We start from the raw sequence: 16,321 nt of genomic DNA on the forward strand, positions 1-16,321 counted from the left end.
TGTTGTGTGTATACTATGATGAGTATATAGTGTCTTACTATTAACAGTTTTATGGGCACTTTTTAAAGAATAAACAAAATCATTCCTACACCTCCGGGTGTTTGGTTTTATTTTCCTTTTTAGACGCCTCTCGCTCAGTTGTTCTCTATCAGAATCTGCAATCTATCTGTGCTCCATTTATTTCTCATTCTTCCCTCTCCCTTGAAAATCCTATCTGCCTGCTCTTCTCTGAAGCTTTTCTAAGTTCATAGTTCAAATATATAGTTCCAGGTCCACAGTCCCAGCTACCTACTGAACAATCTCCATGGAACCTGTCCAGAACTTTCCCAATGGTCTCCCCTCCTCATTTCCCTGTGGTAGATATTGTGGAAGAACTAGCAACTGACTCTAGTCTTCCCTAACTAACCTAACCTCTGTAGAAGGCCTGAAAACGTTTACCTCTTGAAACTAGGTTCCTAAAAAAACAAGTAAATCAACTTAATGATACTGGAGATACTGGAGACAAACATAGAAGTGATACCAAGAATCACCGCCTTCTCTCCCCCACTTACCAGTCTGCACCATGTTTCCCTCCCTGATTGTAGGGCAAGATGTTTTTATCATCTGGAAATTCACCCCTGCAAATGTTTGCTATGTAGTGTTCGTAACCCCCATCCTGACTCCACGGCTGAGATTTTTCTGGACAAAGTCAGAGGTTCAGATTCCTTCATGTAGAGTTTAGGCTCATTTAATCCTAAAACCATTTTGGAGATACAAAGACCTATTTGTTTTTAATTAGTTCAATAATTTCATCTTGCTTAAAACAAAGTTTAACTAGTTCTCAAATAGTTTTAAGAAAACAAACGACCTCATGATCTGTACAATTGTCTCTAAATCCCTAGATATTCTAAACTAAATCATCCTCACTATATCTACATTTCAGCAAATTTAGTATACATGTATTTCTCCCCCCCAACTAAATCACAATTGGCACTTAAAAAACTTCTATTCTATTCCCACAACCAGTTTTTTTTATATTTTCTTTCAATTAACATGAAGAAAGCATAGTCTCTACCCCATGCTAGAAACCCAGATGTCATCCTCAGATCCCCTCTCTCGCCTCTCCCTAATCCACTGTTCTCTCAATTTTACCTCACAATTCTCACAAAGCCTATTTCTGAATGTCCACTGCACTGTTTCAGGTCTTCATCTTTTTGCTGCTCCTGGATGATTTGCGTCTGCCTCTTCTCTTTGCCTTTCATCCTGTTTTCCCCAATCTTGGTCTAGAAAAACTGAAATACACAGAAGAGAACTCATGCTCTGCTCGATTGCTCAGCATTGCTAACCCCAGGGCCCTTTCCCAGGGACCTACGTGTGTTGGGTAGCAATCTGGAAAAATCCTGGGGCTTCCTACCCTGAAATAAAACTGTACTCTGAGAATTAGAAGACCATTGGTGATCTTACCCAGTAGAAAGTCAGCAAAAGGAGGAACCCACAATCCAGAAGAGAGTGAGCTGAAAAGTTAAATTTGGAAATGGAGAACATGAGATTTTGAGAAGGCTAGTGGAAGTGAAAGTCAGGACATATTTTGAGAAGCATGGTGGATATGTAGGGGAGAGAAAAAGAGTCAGTAAAGGAAGACTGTCTTGGAGAAGATGAAGTAAAAAGAGTTTTTTGAAGCCCACAAAACGGGGAATTAGGTTTGAGTGGGACAAGAAAGTATGCCTTCCCTTCTGAGACCACAGAGGAAGACATCTGTGATGGCCCCTGCTATAGTTGAGATCTAGAAATGTCTCACAGGAACATTCAGAGGTGGGGGTTTTAGAAGGTGACTGTATTACTGTAGTGCTGTATTCATGGGTAGGTTCATCCACAGACGAGCTCAGAGCTAAATGTGCTGTTGGGAGTGAGCCTGGTAGTACGAGGCAGGTCACTGGGGACGTGACCTGGGAGGGTGTTACGTTCCACACCGGCTCCTCTCTTTTCTCTCTTTTCTGGACCAAAAGCCAGGAGTGGCTTTCCTCATCCAAGCCCTTCAGCTGCACTGTGTCTGTATTTAAGCCTGTAGAACCTGAACTGAAATTTCTGAAACTGTGAGCCAAAATAAACCTCTTTTCTTTAAGTTACAGACATAAGGTGTTCTGTCCCAGAGATGAGGAAAGTGACTGAGACAGCCTGCGTTTCCCTGATGTGTAAAATGTGGTTCTGCTGAGAAAGACAGGGGTAGTATATGAGGTCTTTCCTTCAAAAGACTAAGAAAAAACTGAAATCCCAATGAGGAGAATGGGAGAGCACGATGACCAAGCCAAAACGAAGGAAAACTTTATAGAAGAGGCATACAGGATCCAGTGAAACTCAAAGCCATCTATTTGTAGGGACATCCATCAGGAGAACTGGTGATTTCCTCTTCTTTTTTTTTTTTTTTTGTTTTTCTCCGGTACCGGGAACCAAACTCACGACCTTGCACTTGCCAGGCAGGCGCTTTTGCCGCTGAGCTAAATCCCCAGCCCCCGATTTCCTCTTCTTGTCCTCAGTCATGTGAGTAAAACTGAGGAAAGGGGTGTGTGAAGAAGAAAGTGACTTGAACCTCAGTGTCGGCCAGGTAGCTGCACGTAAGGAAGTGGGGACAGGGGCTCTGCTTTCCAGGCTGGATACAGAGGGAGAAATAAAAAGCTATGGAGATGAAATCAAGGAACTGGAGTCTGGAATGATACCAGAAAGGCAAATTGAACTGAGAGAGGAGAAGTTAAAGGTATGATGTGTGACTGGAGCCCCGGGTATTATAATGAGAGATTTTGGTGAAATACCACATCCCACAAAGAGCAATAAGTAGTTTGTTTTGTCAGCATAAAAATGAGGCAATGTGCACTAGAGTTAAGGAAAAACTAAACTTTTCCCAGTTCAAATGACTTAGAAAAATGCATTGCTGAAATGGTTTTCTTAAGTTAGGTTGATTCGTTAGGATGCTGATTCTATTAAAAATCTAAGGAATATTTGAAAATTTAGTTTACACCAAGTAATCCACATTAATAATATATAGTGTAGGGCTTGAGATGGGAGTGGAGAATCTTTTCAATTTCATGATTACATAGAAATGTTCATTATACTAGTGTAGGTAGCAGCACAAAAGAACCCCAATTCAAGATGGTTCAGTATTTATAAGGATGCAACTCGATACCTTACTCATAAGTGAAATAAATCAGACCCACATATCAGGCTGTTTCCCTAGAGTGAGAAACTGAATGAGTAAATAAGATCCAAAGTGTACAATAGATATTGTGAATTGGGAAGAAACTGCTCAAAAGCAAAGAGAAATTGTGAAGGAGAAAAGAGGAAAAAAGGAAGGAAAAGGAATATATATATACACGTATATATATATATGTATATATATATATATATACACACACACACACAAGATAGTTAAGATAGTTATACAGCTAGTTTTTCTTACTTCATTGAAAAGAAAGGTTTGTGCTGATATTGTTTGGGCAATATTTCAAGCCTATATGTTGTATTCTGAGTACTATGAAGATAACAATATGCAGTGTGTTAATTATTGTTACTTTCTTATTAGCCCGTTTTGAAACTTTTATCTCTTTCTTTTAAAATATTTATAAGAAAAATACATTTAGAAGGGGCTGGGGATTTAGCTCAGCGGCAAAAGCGCCTGCTTGGCAAGCGCAAGGTCGTGAGTTCGGTTCCCGGTACCGGAGAAAAACCAAAAAAAAAAGAAAAATACATTTGGAAAGATTTGCTTTTGGTTTAGATCTGCTACATAAATGCACTGGAAAGGGAGAACGAAAATAAATGAGTAAGACCTTGCTACTTTGACAATGAAGTTGAACATGGAAATAGGAAAAAGCCCAGCAGGAGACCTGGGCTCTGGTTCATTTTGTGTTCCCTGGGTGCCCATGGGTAAGTCATATCTTTTCTTTGAGCCTGTTTTCTTATCAGTAAATAAAAATGGCCTGTACTAATACCTCCAACATTGTGACTCTGCTTATAGATCCCTCTGGCCAAATATCCTTGGTGTCATCATTTCATTTCAGTCCAGACTGTCAGGGGTATGAAAAGTATTAGAAGGGGTTGGAAAGGATTAGACTTGAGACTAATTTTTTTTTTTTTTTTTTTTTTTTTTGGTACCGGGAATCAAACTCAGGACCTTGTGCTTCCTAGGCAGGCACTTATGCCACTGAGTTATACCCCCAGCCTGAGACTAATTTTTGAGCAGTTTTAGGACTGCACAACTTAGAATGAGTTCTTATATGCTTGTTTACGCACACGTGCACACACACATCACACATCCAGTATCCCTATTAACATCTTCTCTTATGGTGGTACATGTGTTGCGATTAATGATCCAATAGTGACACATTGTTATTAGCATTAGTCCACAGTTTATATTGAGATTCACTTTTGTTTCATAAATTCTATGGATTTTGACAGATGTGCAACGATATGATCCACCTGTTATAGTATCGTACAGAATAATTTTACTCGGGCTGGGGATTTAGCTCAGCAGCACAGCGCCTGCCTGGCAAGCACAAGGTCATGAGTTTGATTCCTGGTACTAGAAGAAAAACAAAACAAAAACAAAAACACAACAACAGAGTAATTTTACTGCTGTAAGAATCCTGTGTTCTATCTATTCATTCCCCCTTTCTTGTTAGCACCCTTTCCTCAACCCAAGCCCCTGGAAACACTGGTCATTTTGCTGTCGCCCTAGGTTTGCCTTTTCAAGACATCAGATACCTTTAATCATATTTAGTCTTTCAGACTGCTTTCCTTCACTGCATAATACATATTTAGGATTCCCCCCTGTATTTTTGTATCTTTTCAGCACTATTTCCTTGTCTGGATGTACCATGTTTGCTTATCCATCTCTTAAAGGACATTTTGGTTGCTTCAAGGTTTTAGCAATTATGTATAAGACTGTTAAAGTATTTGCATGCAGGTACGTTGGAGTTTGTGTGTGTGTGTGTGTGTGTGTGTGTGTGTGTGTGTGTGTGTAAAAGTTTGAAACTCATCCAGGTAAATACCAAGGTATACGATGCTGTAACTGTGGCTAAGAGTATGCCTCCCAAGCTGTCTTCCGCAGTGGCTGTACGGCTTTGCCTTCCCACCAGCCTGGAGAGCTCTTGTCGCTGCATATCTATGCTGGCATGTGTCCTCAGTGCTTTGGGTTTCAGGCATTCTAACAGTTGTATAGTGTATTTAATTTTTGTTTCATTTTCAATTCCCTAATAACATAATGATGCAGAGCATCTTTTCATACACGTATTTTCCATCTATATCAGGAACCCCCAAACACACAACCTGAATCCAATCAGGAGGAAACATCAGACAAACCAAAACTGAGGGACGTTCTGCAAAACGACAGATCAGGACTCTTCCAACGGGTTTTGATCTTGAAAGCCAAAGAAGCACAGAGGATTACCCTAAATTAAAGGAAGCTAGGGAGATACGACATCTCAGTGCATTTACAATTCTGCATTGGATCTCAGAACAGAAAGGGGACTGGAGAGAGGGACAACTGATGATGGAATTTCCTGGTTTTGATCCTTGTACTGAAGTTATGTAAGACGTTAATATTTGAAGAAGCTAGATGAAGGGTTACAGAAATCCCTTGTACTATTTCTGCAATATTCTTGAAAGTCAGATTATTTCAGTTCAAATTAAAATTAAAAAAAAAAAAAAGGTTCCAGAGGCAGTGCGAACTCTCCCCTTGTGCACGGCCGTGGGGACCCTCGGCGCGCACTCCCCACTCCGCCCCGCCTGGCTTGGGGCGGGGAGGTCGGGACCGAGCTCGGCACCCGGAAAGCACCGCCCCGGCCGCTCCTGCCTGCAGTCGCCCACTGCCCGCTGCCCGCTGCCCGCTGCCCGCGGCGCTGGGCTCCTGGGTCCCGCGGCAGCCGTCATGCCCCGGGCAGTGCTGCCCACGCTCCTGCTGCCGCTGCTGGGCCTCACCGCTGCCACTGTCTCGGGTAAGCCCCTTCCGCACCCGCTCCTCCGCCTGGGAGCCAGGACGCTGAGCTGCTTCTTCCATCCCTGCCCAGCACAGGCTCTCCAGACCCTTCCGTCCGGGCGGCCCAGAGATCTGCACCCGGCCGGGCATCTCGCCCTTCTCTGCTCGCCCACCCAGTGCTCCCCCGGGGTCTGACCGTCCTGCATCTGCCTCTGTTCAGTGGGATCCGAGAGGACACCCTTGGGGGAGCGAGGACGAGAAGGTTCCCTCCATCTCCATCTCCACATCCTCAGGGACTGATTAGCCAGCGAGCAGAGGGACTTACGGTCCCATGACGGGTGTAGTTTGAGAGGCACTGGGGGCTGAGAGGAGAAGCGGGGGTCCTAAGCAGTTTCGATTTTTCCCATGGTGCGCACCAGGGTGGGGGGTGCAAGGTTAAGGGGGAGGGAGGAAGTAGGCCCCTCTTTTGCAAGCACTGCTGTTTGTCCATTTGGTTGGTGTTCAAGCTGTTGAAACAGGAAGTTCAGCCAAATAACCCCTGGATCGAAAAGGGATGTCAACAGGCAAAGCTAGGATTCCGGTTAATCCTGTGATTTAAAAAATCTTTGGTCTGCTGTTGTGCAAGTGACATCTAAAAAATTACACATGGTTAGTCATTTCAAAATGAATCCTAAGGAAAATAGACAATTCCACTGAACATGTGTTTTTGTTTTTTTTTTTCAAACATCTTTTCCACACAGGCATGTCAAAAATATGTTGGTGGGGAACCCTGGGGAAGACTTCATGCAAGAACACTATTTTTTTAACAATTGCAAGAATTAAAGAGCAAAATAAACAGAACTGAATGAATATTTGTGTGGGTTTAAATAAAAGGATTATGTAAGACCCCCCCCCCAAGAGGTTTCACTGCCTTTTTATAATAAATGCCTATCTGAAGCCTGCTGACAGGGAAGAATATGTTAAAGGCCCTCAGTGTTGAAAGCCACAGTCCAGTAAGTAGCTGAGAGTTTGCTTACAAATTCACAGCTCCTTTCTTGAAAGGTTTTGTGGACCAGCATTAGGGCCAGTTATGCTATCCTCTGCCACTAGAAAGGAGAAGCAAGATGTATGGATTTTCACACCATTTGGACTGCAGTTAATACAGGCTGGACTAGAGATTATGTTTTTGAGCCCTCCTCATGCACGCCCTCATCTCCTGATCCAGTCAATCTGAACTACCACTTAACTCATCCTCTGTGATGCCATTCATTTGTACTTTAGGCTAGTAAAAGAAAAATAAGATAAAAACATTACACACACACATACACACTTGGCAAATTGTAAAAGAGAATCCCTTTCTAAATTTTTGTATCTCTTCAGAGAAACTGTTTTGACTGGCATTAGAGGACAAACTTTTCTCTGGGAAGTTTTTATTCTTTTCCTTTTAAAGATCAGTGTGGATAAAAAGGCTTTTCAAGAGTTTTAGAAGTGCACACTGAATAAATTCATGCTGTTAATCAGCTTCCCTCAGTCAGGAGGCTTAAAGATTAATCTGAAAAGACCATAAGCTTTGCCCTTACTAGTTACCCAACTTCTCTGCACTTCTGTAACGTAGAAATGATGCTTCCTAGGGCTTGTTGTACTGAGAACTAGTTCTCATTACAGGCATAGTAAAATTTGGTTTCCTTCCCATGCTCTCATCATACAAAATGACAGGTAATTATTATGACTAGAAAACATCATTTGAGTATCACTCTGTGTTGGATATTTATGGTTACTGAGCGCATGCGTTATGAATTGCTAAGGCTGAAAACTACTATGGATGTTTTTTCATCACAATACTTTACAAATCTGTCCAGACAAATGCAGGAGTTATATTTGGCTTGGAAATAAGTTGAGAAAGAACTTTGTTAAGATTTCACAGAACTAGCTGAATAGAAAGATTTTAACAGAAAATCTCTTATAGTATTGCATGAAGTATAAATTTAATGTTGAAAGTGAAATCATTGGTATTGTGTTCTATTATCTTATGTTGTTCTTAATTTAAAAATCACAATGGACAAAACAGTCTTTAAATTTCTGAGTAAGGTTCTGTCTTAGTCAGTTTTCTCATTACTAAGATACAATACCCAACACCCATAATTAAAAGGATGAGAGGTTTATATTGGCTCACATTTCAGGATTTTCAGTTCAGGGATGGTCCATGGCATGGTAGAAGGGCAGAAAAACTGCTCAGGTCATGGCAAGCAGGAAACGGGAGAGAAGAAGAGAGGTCGTGAGGAGATACTGTACACTTTTCCAGGTCACACCCTAGCAACCTGTCTCCCTGAACTAGGTCCCACCTCCTAACAACAAGTTAGTTACAGTGCCTCCTCCATGGTCCACTTCTCTTACAAAAGCCCTGCCAATGAACCACTGAGGCTGTTGGGGGACATCTAGCTATAGACCCTAATAAGTTCCATGGCATCCTTTTAAAAATTATGTAATGGTATATTTTGCACATAGTAAAGGGTCAACATGTTCATTGGCTCAGTGCCCTTCTATGAGAGCTTGGAGATGAGGGAATATAAGGGATGTTTACAGTTAAATCTTCATTCTGTGGTCACAATGTGGTTGAAAATCTAGGTTTCTAAATTTGAATTACTACAACCCTTAGTTGAGGTGCCCCTACCTTTTTTCCCTAATGTCATCATCTCTTATGTTACAGCTTATATCTAGGAGTCTCCTGAGTTCACAGGTGGAGCTTTTGGGAGGTGTCTTACTGACCTGGGAACTCTCACTATCTTTGATTTTTCTTCACAGAATATCTCCCACTGGTTCATTCAGATCTGTTTACATGTTACCTCTTCAGGCCTTCCTGAAACACCCTGCTTTCTCTGTCACATCTCCAGATTTTATTTCCTTTTGAAATGTTAATTTTTCTTTCCATGAAAAAGTAAATTACCATCAGGTATGATTCTTTCATTGTTAAGAAGCTTTTAAAGATTTGCTTATGGAATCTGAAAATCAGATTGAAACAAGGTTATTTTACACAATTTTCCATTGTACATGTAAAGTATTTTATTGGTTTTGTAGATTCTCTTAGATTTTGAGGGCAGAACTGGAGAAAGAACATGTAAGAGAGTGGACCACTGATGCCCAGTGATAAAGGTGCAGGTGAATGCAATATCCGACATCATGACAGCTTTTCTACGGCGGGAACAGAGGGAAGGAGGTGGAGGTGGACATCTTGGAAGATAGGTTGGGCAGGGCAATGTGGAGAAGAGATAGGATGTCAGAATAACTCCCTTGCCTTGAGATCTTGCAGCCCAGAGCGCAACCACAGAAGCTCTAAATTAGTCAGGGACTTGAAATAGCCACTCCCTTCTCCATTTATAATAAACACAATAAATATCCCTTCTTCCTCTTTCCTGCCAAAGCAGCCCTTGTAGAAAGTAAGTGACTATAAATCCTATCTTAATGGGAGAGGAGCAAGGGTCTTTTTAGTGACAAGGAAAGAGAAAAAGAAAATATTTGTTCATTCTGTGTGAATATTTATAACAAGTATGTCCCAAGGATCACTTCCTCTTATGCTGTAACTAGTTATTTTTTTAAAAAAAAGCAAACTTCTAAAGGAACAGAGAGTTTTATTAGATTTTACTGGTAATGCAAAATGTCCTGTGGATATATTTTATTCCTTTAGTACATGGCAATTTGGGACAGATGATCTAACTTTTGGAGTTAAGTACAGCTTTTAAATTTTTCATCAAGCTCCTAAATTTCTGAACATATTAAATTAATAGAGTTATAAAATTATAAAATCCCTAAAGAGTCATTTAGGTTTATTATTAATAACAGCATATCTTTCAGGCCTGCTGTGAAGAAATGAGTGCAGAGAGCTTTGTGGGCAGGTTTTTAATTATAGTAAGATTATAGCAAAGATGCTTTAAAGATATTTTAGCATCTAAGATGACTTAGGTTAGCCTTCCTCACAGGATTACCCAAGCCTCCTTTAAAAAGTTTTCTTGAAGTATACATGTATCGTGTGTGTGTGTGTGTGTGTGTGTGTGTGTGTGTGTGTGTGTGTGAGAGAGACATAGGCATGCACACAACCACTGGCCTATGTCCCACTCCACAGTATATCTCAAGTAGTGCTTAAAACTTATTTCTGGGGCACATACTCTGTGCAGAGGGGTTCAGTGTTGACTTAACTGAAGGTATAGCTAATGCTGAAATGAGCTGAGGGAGATGCAGTTGAAAAATTTGGGAAGTGAATCAGTAATTTATTTTTCTGCATATAGTCTTTTTTCCTTTTGTCACATACGATTTAATTCAACAGTTGTCTTTGAGTAGTCATCATTACATCATACTCACCCCCATCTCAGTGGCCTTACGTTTGCTCTTCCCTTTGTCTGACCTTGATATCCACATGACTTTTTCCTTCAGCTTCTTCAGATATTTGTTACCTAGATCCTGTTCTAAAGTTGTAACCCTGACCTCTACTCACCCCTGCTCAGGATCTTGCTTCTTTTTTCCCCTCTTTAATAGTTATGATATTTGTGGTTTCCAGCCTCCAAGACAGCCCCCAAAGATTCTTATACCTTGGTAGTCATGCTTTTGGGTGGCTCTCTCTCACAATGAACAGGGCTGACTTACATAACTGTGATGGTTAATTTTACATGTCAATTTGACTGGGCTATAGGATATTTAGCTAGCTGTTAAAATTTAATTATCTGAGTGTCTCTCTGAAAGACATTAGCACTGGAATCAGCAAAACTGAGTGAAGAAAATCCACTCTTATCAATGGGCAGGCTTCATCTGTTAAGGATCCAGATGGAATAAAATGGCTGAGGAAGGTCAAACTAACTCTCTATTGAAGCTGAGACATCCGGCTCATTTATTTCTGGTTCTTAGATTTTCAGACTTAGATGAGAACTTGTACTATCACCCCATACTGTCTTCCATTCTCAGACCTTCATACTAAGACTAAATTATACCATTGACTGGTTCTTCAGCCTGCAGATGGCAGAGCATATATTTATTTGTTGTTTGTACTTCTTTATCTGAGAAACATCTGTTCATTTCCAATGCCCATTTTTGAATAGGGTCTTTGAATTGGAGGGGGGTCTGATTTTCTAAGTTCTTTATATATTCTAGATATTAGTCCTTTGAGAGGTAGCTGGTAAAAATTTTTTCCTAGTCTGGGTTGTCATTTCACTCTATTGGTTTTTTTGCTGGGCAAGAGCTTTTTAACTTGATGTAATCTCAGCTGTTGATACTTTGTAGTATTTCCTATTCCATTGGGGATTTGTTCATTTTGCTGATGATAACATGGGTGTTTCAAGAAAATTGTGTATTTATGGCTTGTGCATTGTATGTTGTATTTCAATAAAATGTATACTTTTTATAAAGTACACTAGTAAAGGTATTAGAACTGAAAGCAAGGTCAATTCAGTTATATTTTAGGATTGAAGAAATTTAGCATGCTTTAAGAAGGAAAGGAACCTGTAGGAAAGTATTTGAAAATAATAAGAGGATACATTAAGCTATATATAGATGAAAAAGAGGATTCATTTTAAGTCTCTATTAAGAGCTACCTGACGTGTGGGGATCCAAAAATTAATAAAACTCAGTCCTTATTTTTAGTCAGTCCCTGTGCAGGGAAGAAGAGACAGAGAATGATTATGGTTGATAAAAGGTACATATTTTGAGCACTTTCCTTATATTATATATTGTACTATGCAAATTTGCAGCATCTAATGTTAACAATTCAGCAAGGTAGATATTTATTTTCCTGTGAAAACATAAGCAATAAGAAAAGCCGCCCAAGATCTCCTTATGTGATAAAACCCCAACTCTGAGCTGACTTCAAAAACTTGTTCGTTTTAGTACTTTACACTGCCACTGGATGGTGGGTTACAAGAGAAAGGACTCTGTGGTGAAAGTTGAAATAAATTTCAGTGGAGCTATCTTGGAGAAGGCGGACTAGACAAATGGTCTAGATCTCAAAGGATGAGTATAGAACAGTGTTTGATATCCTGGAGGTGGACTTAAAGAAATTTAAAGTCTTCCTTGAATAAGTTCCAGACTTCCAAAGATGGTAGCAGAAGAGCAGAGTCAACTGTACTATGGCTGAGTGTTTTTTCAGGAAGGGGATCAAAGTGTGTAGTGATGCTGTTGCAGAAGAAATGTTAAGAAGGCCTGAAAACAAGGCACTTAGCTGAAAGTTTCCACTGGCTGAAAGGGTCTAGATAGAGCTGTCATATGCACTCAGACGGAAATTGAGAAATAAACTTCTATCTCAGTAAGTCACTGAATTGAGATCACTCATGTATTAACTGGTACATGCATCATCCCAGAACATCTTGACTAGTTTATCTACTAAATATGGTAACATGAGGCCAGGGAAAGCTTGCACTTGCATGTTGAGATAATTTTAAGTAGCTGGTTCCCATTAGTTAGGTTATTGGTCCAGTTGATACATGAGTGCTTTGAATTAACAATAACTTACCAAGATTGATGTTTACTTTTCTCTCAGTTAACCATCTGAGTGCATGTGACAGCTCCACCTAGATTTATCCATCTCATTGTTTTGTTACTCCTAGGGTATTTCCTTTGGCCACATGAAGGTAGGTGGGTAATTTAGAGTAGCCAGTGGGAAGGAGAAAATATGGTATGAGCAGCACACGCCTACCTTTGAAACGAAGACTGTGTGTAGAACATTTCACTGCTGCTCACTCATCCTTATCCAGAAGTTGGGGCTGGGGATTTAGCTCAGTGGCACAGCGCCTGCCTAGCAAGCGTGAGGTCGTGAGTTCAATTCCCGGGACCGGAAAAAAAAAACAAAAACAAAAAAGGTGAACCAAAAGCTATCAAAGAGTGAGAAATCTCTCTTGGTGACCTTGTACTCTGTGTTGTAAGAAGCTAAGGTCAAGTACTGGGAACATGAATAGTGCCTGCCATGTTCTGAGCTCAACAAAATCAAGACTGTTGATTTAATTTAGATTAACATGACTGGTTGGTAAATTCTGATCTTTGTAGTAGGGCTTGCTCCTATTCCTATTAAAATTGTATGAATAAAGGATGTAAGAGGGGTAGGAGTATAGGTTGGTGGTAGTGCTTGCCTAGTGTGTGTGAGGCCTTGTGTTTGATTCCCAGCGCTAAAAAGTAAGAATAAGAAATAAAACCATGTAAGTAAAATCTTAAGTGATTTTAAAATAAACCTAAGAAAATATGGAAGCTTAATGCTTTGTGCTCCTTTACTTACTAGAATTAAATAAAATCCGCTTCTCTTTCCTCCATTTTGGCAAGTGAAATCAAGCTCATACTTTTCCTTGCAAGGCTAACTAACGGCATTCTAGAGCCTAGGCTTAAGGATGTACATTTTGATAATGAACAAGAGACCAAGGTAGAGATGAAGGAGATGCCCTTCTCTACCTTGCAACAACAGTAGAAAAGTATGGCTGTGTTTCATAGAACTCATTCAAAGAATCGTCTCTGATAAGGTATTAAATTAAGAACATTCATAAGAACATCAATCTTGTCCTGTGAAATATTAAAATTTATATGAATATTTATAATTTAGCCACTTGTTTTCTATTTTTGGAGGTATAATTGGAACAAGAGTTTTATAAAGCTCTTAAGACTTTTGAAATTATTACATTCTGCAGAGATAACATTCAAAGAGAAGTCTGTAGTTCTGACTAGTTGTCTTCTTTGATAGTTTGTTAATAATGCTGTAATAATATAATAATGCACGTTTGAACTGCAGAACAATCTGAAGACTTGAAACTTTGCTCCGTCAAGCTAGAAAAGAATCCTTGGTACATTTTTTCCCTACATGTGAAATGGGGAATTTCTATTACAGTGGTTGCTTTCTTATTTTAACAAAGATTTAACAAGGGAAATTATGTGTATGAAAATTTAATATCTAATATCTTCAGGAATTCATGTACATATTCTCAGATTTAACAGTGTTTCTCTTTTTCCACATAGGCTGCCCTTCATCTACCTGGGTTCAGTTCCAAGACAGCTGTTACATTTTTCTTCAAGAAGCTGTTAAGGTAGAAAGCATAGAGGATGTCAGAAGTCAGTGTACTGGTCATGGTAAGGGGCTCCGTTCCATGAATTGGTAGTATTTATTTAAAATAGATTTGTCTTATTTCACTTTTAACTGGATTTTTAGAATGAACGTACAACTTTTATGACACACAACCACAATTTCTGGGAAATACCTTTCAAAGTAGTGACAGAACCTTAGCAACATGTCTATTTAATGTGTGTATCTTTGCTCGGCACTGTGTTTAAGCACTTCACATTTTACCTGTAAAGCAGGTCACCTTTAATCAAGAGAAGAAATTTATTCATTTTTTTATGCAAGGTCACATAGGCAGGCAGAGCCACGATCTAAGTCTCACCTGCTTGTTCCCTTTTTCCTTGAATCTATTGTGGTCTTTGTGACTTGCTTTGACCAATTAAACGCAGCTCATGTGACATCCTCAAGTATCTGAGGCCCAGACTTTAAGAGGACTAGCAGACTCTTTGGGAAACCAAGAGAAGAAAGTGATTCAAAGATGAATGGGTTACCAGTTGCGTCAGATGGTGTTGACAAATAGGACAAGAGCCAGGAACTGATTATTAGATACAGTAATGTCACTGTCATTCATAATTTGTATTGTAGAAATCTCTGTGGGATGTTTGGTACAAAATCTAGACCCAAGTTAATTTAAGAAGAAAATATGAAGAAAGAAATTGGGCGAAAATGAGTACAAATAACGTTCATCTCTTGCAGAAAAACCAAGAGCCACAGAACAGTAACAAGAGGAGGAGGATGGTATAGGGAAACAGCAATTTGTTTTTAAACTGGCACAAAGAGCATTGACATATCTAAATCTGGAATATAATTCTTAGGTTTAACCCAACAATTTAAAGAGAGTATAGATTCATTGTAAAAACAGGACTCTTAAAAACAAAGTTAATGCTTGGCACATAGTATCTTTGCAAATTACCTGCTTTTGATATTGGTTTGTTGAAACAGGGTCTCCCCATATAGCTCAGGCAGGCCTTAAACTTGCAATCCTCCTATGTCAGCCTCCCAGTTCTTGGGATTACAGGTGTGCACCACATAACCCTGCAATCCCCCTTGTATTTCAGTTTCATAATCTGTAACATGTTATGATTACCAATTTATAGAGTAAAAACAAAATACATATCGGTCTCTTAAGACTAGGATAAAGATTCTTCATCATTGTTATTCTACCAGCTGTTTTTTGCATGCAGTGAACAAAAGTAAGATTATATAAGCCCACAAAGTGAGACTATAATAATGAAGAATAGGATAAAAAAGATCTCTGCTGGAGCATACCCTTTATATTCTCTGGAAATAGTTTTATAATTGCACATCGTGAAATATTTAAAAGTTAAAAACATTTATGTATTTTTGAACTAGGGTCTCATTGTATGGTCTAGGCTGGTCTTGAAGCCCTGAGCTCAAGTGATCCTCCCATCTCAGCCTCCTGAGTAGCTGATACTACAGACATGCATCCCTATGCCCAGCAAAATGTCATTTAAATTTTTAAAAATGTTTTTTGAGGCAGAGACCTTTCCTGTATTGCCCGGGCTATTCTCAAACTTGAGGTTTTCTGCCTCAGCTTCCCCAACTGCTGGGACTGCAGGATCACACCTCCACACCTGGCAAAATTTTTTTCTGCTAAGGACTTCCTGGCAGGACTTCACATATGCAAAGCACATGTTCCACTATTAAGCTACATACCCAGGCCCCCTTTTTATTTATTTATTTTTTATTTTAAAGAGAAAAAGACAATAACAAAATAACAACATAGACAAAAACAAAAAAACCAAAAACAATATAGCTATTCTGAAAGGGAAAGAAACTGCTCAAAGGAAGGAACAAGTGGGATGAAGGAAAGGAGAAAAAGAAAGAAGGAATAGAAAAAATAGAAAGAAGGAGAGAGAGAGAAAAAAGAGAGAGAGAGAAGGATAGCTGGGATAACTGTATTGCTGATGTCTAATGGTTTATTGAAAGGAACAGTTAATGCTTAAATTTTTTTTGACCAATTTAGTATGCTTATATCTGATAATCTGAACAATTAAATGAGACAAGAAGATGCAATATAATAACTGGTGATTCCTACCATCTTGTTTAGTGAAGCTCTGTATTATTTCTAATTTTTTATTATTTTTTATTCTCTTTAATGGTTTGATCAATCTTGCATTCTTACATCTTGTAATCAGGCCTCCTTTTTAAAAGGTGTGCTTGGATTGAATGCAATTTATGTATTTGGCTCTTTGGCCTGAAGTACATGCTTTTGTTTAGCCTCTAATTGTGATGTAATTTTCCTCTAACTAAAACTACGGGGTGAGTTCACAACTTTTTCAATTGAAATATATAAGCTGGTG

General features: G+C 39.3%; 1 protein-coding gene and 1 long non-coding RNA gene across 2 annotated transcripts in view; one reads left to right on the top strand and one right to left on the bottom strand.

Annotated features, from left to right (window-relative positions):
* LOC106149551 overlaps positions 1-12,721 on the bottom strand; it is a 37,798-nt gene extending 25,077 nt beyond the window's left edge. The window contains exon 1 of the long non-coding RNA XR_001235808.1: positions 12,597-12,721. This is a non-coding gene — a long non-coding RNA (uncharacterized LOC106149551). The remainder of the gene's footprint in view (positions 1-12,596) is intronic.
* The window catches only part of LOC102028040 (lymphocyte antigen 75), a gene marked incomplete at its 5' end in the record, with an annotated part of 131,097 nt that overhangs the window by 105,232 nt on the left and 9,544 nt on the right, over positions 1-16,321 (top strand). Inside the window, 1 exon segment of the mRNA XM_013518696.1 lies at positions 13,898-14,008. Within this exon segment, the coding sequence (XP_013374150.1) occupies positions 13,898-14,008 (111 nt within the window).

The sequence above is a fragment of the Chinchilla lanigera genome, unplaced genomic scaffold (genome assembly GCF_000276665.1).
Source record: "Chinchilla lanigera isolate Chin_1 unplaced genomic scaffold, ChiLan1.0 scaffold00048, whole genome shotgun sequence".
NCBI lineage: Eukaryota > Metazoa > Chordata > Mammalia > Rodentia > Chinchillidae > Chinchilla > Chinchilla lanigera.